Raw genomic sequence first — 6,000 nt, 5'->3', positions numbered from 1 at the left:
TTCAATTGACACAGCATGGAAAATGAGGAATTACCTACAATAAGACGCAGAATTAATATTTCCCCTGTAATTCCTCATTGCTTAGTAAATTAACTGGGTTCAATCTGTAATTTGCCATTAATGGCACGTGATGTCCCAGGCCCTGGTATCATTAACTCAGTGGGTGCAGAAATAGTACCAGCTCCTCACTTGTTCCTTTACCCCTGCGGAGGTGGGCACATGCAAGGAGGCCCTTACCTATTTCAGGCCTCTAAGAGTCACAGCTCAAATACTTTTCTGCTACCCGTCAGTAATATATTGGAATGATTCCGTCGGCTGCGTGACTTTTATTAATAGCTCGGCTATTTTATGTAATATTTATATTGTAATACACGAACCGTTTTGAGCAGCCGTCTGGTAGCATAAATGCAGCATAGGTAATCAAATACATGATTGTTTGCAAACACAGGGGCAGATTTACAAGCTCCTTGCGCCACATTTGCGTCACTTTTAACGTGGGAAAAGTGACGCAAAAGTGGCGCAAGAGGCTTGTAAATCTGCCCCACAATCTGCAACTGTGGTCTATATTTCCCCTGCCCTATACTAAATATACACAGTCTTGTTTTTACAAATCATTACAAAATAATGAACAATCAGCAAATACATTTTACTAACTGGAATAAAAGATCTGGGGGCATATTATCACGCCAGGCGATAATGGGCTTGAAAATATGCTCTATGGAATTCCAATTGAAGCCCATGTTAGATGTGAAGGACGTCTAACATGGGCTTCAATTGGAATTCCATAGAGCATATTATCAAGCCCATTATCGCCGTTTTAGCGGCATACCGCTAAAGCGGCGATCATTTTATCGCCTGGCTTGACAATATGCCCCCAAGAGTTACAAACTAGCTCTTTTTTTTAAACTGAGGAACTCGCCGTGTGTCATCCTATGTTCCCACACAATGGGTGTTGGTTTGCTGTGCAGCCTGTTATTAGCAGTCCGGGAAGGGTAAATTACATGAACTTCCTGGTTAGGTGTATTCAAGTTTAACACAATCCGGGGAGGCAGTCTGAAGCAAAAGCTCCCGGTACAAGTCACAGCTCCCTTTGAGGCTGCGGGTCGCTCTCAAGAATGGGATGGAGGAACATTTCACTCCCTGCCTGCCTCAGGTGCTGTCGAAAAAACAACAGCAAAGATAAGGTATGTACCCTTTTCAAAATAAATTGAAGTAATGGAAATCAAATGTTTCTACTGATTTCAGCCTCGACTGCAACTCCTAAACTGACGATCTAAAACGAAAAATATATTTATGAATCGTAAAACTAAATGAAAATGGTATTATTTTATTGTAAAATTCCAATTTACACCCAAGACCCAGAAAAGCCTGCTACAAATATGCAGAATGGCTCCTCCTACTATTCCCTCTTTTTAGGTCCGGCGTTTGCCTAGACCTTTTGATTTTACTAAAATCTGAATGAACAATATGCTTACTTATAGAGGTTTTCAGCCAGCCCTCTTCATCCATTCGGTGGCTATTGTGTCATCCACATTTTAATTCTTCTCACAACAGCATACAGCATACATCATGCAGTAATGGGCCAGCCCTCTTTAGACATTGGCTAACTTCCATGAGAGAGACTGCATTTTGCTCTTTGACAAGGAGCACATCATACACACAGAAGGTTCCTGTAGGTACCCGGGACTTCAATGGCAATGAGTGCTTTTTGAAACTAAAAAAGAAAATTGTCTTTATCCATTTTGTTTAGATTGATGACGGCCTGGCAACTTTCCCAACAATAACATTTTGCAAAAAACATGGAAAAACAAAACAAGAAATGGTAAAGCCAAAAAATGGCTGACAATGCCAGACCTATTGTCCTTCCCAGTGCTTGTTTCCTTTAAAGCTGCAGTAGAGATAACTTACATTCATGGAATTCCTTGGCATCAGTAGCGGCTTGTACCAGTTAAGGATGGAGGGCCGGGGGGGGGGGGAGGGAAACGGAAAAAAATAGGACTTACCTGAAACGGACGGACGGCTGCCTCTCCTCCGTCCTCTTTATTTTCTGGTCTCCAGTCCCAGCCGGCAGCAGCAGCAGGGAGCACCCTGGCACACGGGCTCTCCTTGGCCAATCACAATGTTGCAATGCAGCGTTGTGATTGGTCTGAGTGCTGTGGTTCGACTCTCAGACGAGGACAGGGAGGCCTTGCATATTCCTCACCAGGCTGTGTAATGCAGCCTGGTGGGGAACATACCAAGTGAGCAGGACTGCTTGGCCGGCCCAAGAGCGCCAGCCAAGCAGTCCTGCGCACTTAGGGATTGCAAAGCACTCCTCCCCCAGCGCTGCCCAGCCCTGCCCCCCGAACCATTCCTTCCATAGGAAAAATACAATGATAATATTAATATGTTATTTTTATTGTATTTTTCCTTTTGAACAGTGGGGCAACCGCTGCTTGGCAGAAGGAAACTGTCTATCACATAGGTATTCATTTATTTACGTATTTATTAATTACAGCTGTTAGAGTTTAAGGTTGTTCATGTGTAGCATTTAAATGTTAGCAGTTTGCTTATGTGTGACATTTTATTACCTAATGTGAGACACCTTGAGTTTCACTTAAGGCATCATACATACATGCGATGAAGCAGTTATATCCATGTACTCAGATACATTGCAGACATTCGCTCATTTCTTGCAATATGAGGCTGTAAAAAGGACTTTAAAGTTTATTCAATCTTTACTATCTTTTATCTATTATGATTCAAATTATTTATTTTTGTATTTATTTTTGTATGCGATATCTACGATTATGCATTTATGCAGTAAACTGATTTAAAAAAACAGCTACAACGCTCCTGAGCTGCCTCCATGGTTTCACTTGGCTGTTTCCTTTCTTCTAACACCAGCACCCTGGAAACATTTTAAATACTAACATGCAAGACGCTTGATGGCAGGACTTTAATGCAGTTGTGAGGAATTATGCCATATTATACTCACTTCCAGAGGCATAATGGACTTAAGCCAGGTGTATGTTATGTTATGTTATGTTAATTTGGATTTGTTAAGCGCTTAATACCAAAAAGGTCTCTAAGCGCCGTAAGAAGAGTAGCGTAGAGTCTCAGCAGTGCACTGACGGTTAGGCCCAGGCTTCTATGAACAAGATGGTTTTTAATTGTTTTCCGAAAGGGAGAAGGCGGTTTTCCGCACGGAGTTGGCTAGGTAGCTTGTTCCAAAGAGTGGGGATGAGGGAGGAGAAGGCCCTCCCTCCTTTGGAGACGTTTTTGAAGCTTGGGCAGTGTAGCAGACTCCCAGTGGAGGACCTGAGTAAGCGCCTTGGCATGTATTTTGTGAGTCTTTGTTTGATGTATGTGGGGGCTTGGCCATAAATGGCTTTATGGGCGATACACAGGCCCTTAAATTTAGCCCTTTGTTTTACAGGGAGCCAGTGAAGGCGTTGGAGAAGAGCCGAGGCTCGCGTATGTCTTGGTAGTTTAAAAATGAGCCTGGCAGCGTCATTCATAGCTATCTGGAGTCTTCTAACTAAGAAGTCAGGAAGTCCAATGTACAGGGAGTTGGCATAGTCAAGACGAGCCAAGATGATGGCAGATACAATAGTTCTCATGGTGGAGAATGAGAGGATGGGGAGAGCCTCCTGAGTAGTCGAAGAAGGCCCACACAGGTGCCAAAAACCGTGGAGACTTGGTTGGCCAGGGTAAGTTTGTCATCCACTTTGATTCCCAGGCTTTTAACCACCGGGATCGGGACTGGGGCATCGCCCAGCTCCTGGGGCCAGTACAGGGAGTTCCACGGGTTGTGGTCATCCGACATGGCCAGGACTTCGTTTTGTCAGGGTTGATTTTAAGTGAGTTGGCCGTCATCCAGTTGACCGTAAAGCGTAGAATCTCTTTTGCCCGGGATTGTGCTTGAGGAGAGTTCTCAATATGGAGAATGATCTGAGTGTCATCTGCATAATTGAAGATCTGGCACTCCATAGCCGACGGGGCCTTGCTTAGAGGACTGAGGTAGATATTGAAGAGAAGGGGTGAGAGTGCGGATCCTTGCGGGGCTCCACAGGAAATGGGGCCTTTCTCCGAGACCCAGTCACCCATCTGAATTCTTTGGGTGCAATCTGTCAGGAAAGAGGTGACCCATTGTAAGACAGATCCCTCAATTCCTATAGAACGTAGTCTTTCCAGGAGAGTTGCGTGTTTGACCATGTCGAACGCTGCCGACAGGTCGTGGAGGACCAGCACACAGGGCTTCTTATTGTCGGCAGTCAGTCTGATATCGTCAAGGACAGATAGCATCACCAATTCGGTGCTATGATGAGCACGAAAGCCGGCTTGCCTGTCCCCCAAGAGGTGATGATCTTCTAGGAACCTAGAGAGATTTTGCAGCACATGCTGTTCAGGTATTTTTGCGAGGAAGGGGAGTTGGGAGATAGGGCGGTAATTCTTCATATTAGAGATATCCGCACCGGGTTTTTTAAGAAGGGGGATGATTCTGGCTTCCTTGAAGCAGCATGGAACCTTCCCTATCCGTAGGGAGGAGTTAAGGAGTGCCAAGATGTCCTGCTCAATTTCTGGGAATGCTAGATTAAAGATTCTTGGCGGGCAGGGGTCGGCTGGGGAACCTGATTTTATCTTTTTGGCCAGGCCTCGGAGTGTATCCATGTCGAGGGGTAAGAAAGAGGAAAGGGTGTCCACAGTAGTGCCCTGCGAGGCATCCACTGCGTTAGGTGAAGGTGTACAAGGGGAGTTGTCAATCTCCATCAGAATATCCTGAATTTTATTTGAGAAATATGTGAGCAAATTATTGCATTGTTCCTGGCTGGGTGGGGTGGACTGTGATTGTTTTTGACTAAGTTCCTTCAGGATTTTAAAAGTTTCTTTTTGTTTATTGGAAGCAGACAATATCCTATTTTCATAGAAGACTGCCTTTCTACACAGCAGCGCTTTTTTATATGAGGCTAGTTTTCCTTTATAATCTGCCAGGGCCTGAGGATTATAGTTTTTTCGCCATAGTCGTACGTGATGGCGTAAAACGCGTTTGGAAGTCCTGAGTTCTTCCGTAAACCACGGGGCACCTTTATCTTTGTTGCAGATTTTTATTTTATTTTCCGGGGCCACTGTATTAATGGCCGCACAAAGTCGGTCGGAAAAGGCAATGGCCCCTCTTTCTATGTCAGCTGACACCAGCTTCTTGGGAGTGTGATCGCGGAGGGCGCTTAGCAGTGTCGGGCCATCTAGTTTTGACCAGATGCGCACGCGTTTCCAGTCCGCAGTGGGTGGCATTATGTGTTTAGTAAGAGGAAGTGTCAGATGGATACAGGAGTGGTCCGACCAAGGACAGGGGGTGACCTCTTTAAGTGTTAAAGAGGGGGTGGTGGACCAAACCAGTTCTAAAATATGCCCATGCACATGGGTGGGAGTTGTAATTAGTTGGGAGAAACCAAGATCGGTGAGGGTCTCTTCTAGTTGGCGAGCCTGATTCTCCCTGGGTTGTTGATCCCAGTGAAAGTTAAAATCTCCCATTACTAGGAGGTGTTGAAAACGTGAGCGGAGATTGGAGATACATTCAATTAGGAGGTTGGTAAAATTAGGGGGACATTTGGGGGGGCGATAGAGCATGGAGATCGTGATACTTGAGGAGTGATGGCAGACCTTAATGGTCAGCATATCAGCCCCAACCAGGGATTCACCCGATACTTTCTCTATCCTTAGGTACTTTTTGAAAAGGAACGCTACCCCTCCTCCTCTTTTACCAGTCGGACGGTTGTGCCAGATGGCGTCATAGCCATCTGGGAGCGCAGCCAGTATAGTGGGTCCAGATTCTTCATCTAACCAAGTTTCAGACAAGGCAAGGATATCTGGGGCCTCATTTTGTAGAAACGTGAAGATTTCAATGGCGTGCTTTTGAAGAGAGCGTGTATTCAGGACCATTAATTTCAATGAATGAGACGTAACAGGGGGAGTCCGGCCCAGAGTGGGGCTGGGGCGAACAGTCCTATCCTTCATAGG

The 6,000-nt window shown here is 45.3% G+C and overlaps 1 protein-coding gene across 3 annotated transcripts in view; it reads left to right on the top strand.

Annotated features, from left to right (window-relative positions):
* The first annotated feature begins 1,020 nt into the window (after positions 1 to 1,020).
* LOC146829237 (sodium- and chloride-dependent neutral and basic amino acid transporter B(0+)-like) overlaps positions 1,021 to 6,000 on the top strand; it is a 561,372-nt gene continuing 556,392 nt past the window's right edge. The window contains exon 1 of one of the 3 annotated variants that reach the window (XM_085607862.1): positions 1,021 to 1,184. In XM_085607862.1, coding sequence (XP_085463988.1) covers positions 1,116 to 1,184 — 69 coding nt within the window. In that variant the 5' untranslated portion in view covers positions 1,021 to 1,115. The remainder of the gene's footprint in view (positions 1,185 to 6,000) is intronic. The other 2 variants (XM_085607864.1, XM_085607865.1) reach the window with 2 other exon arrangements.

This window comes from Triturus cristatus, chromosome 5_2 (assembly GCF_964204655.1).
Source record: "Triturus cristatus chromosome 5_2, aTriCri1.1, whole genome shotgun sequence".
NCBI classification, from domain to species: Eukaryota; Metazoa; Chordata; class Amphibia; order Caudata; family Salamandridae; genus Triturus; species Triturus cristatus.
This window is presented reverse-complemented; position numbering and strand designations above follow the sequence as displayed.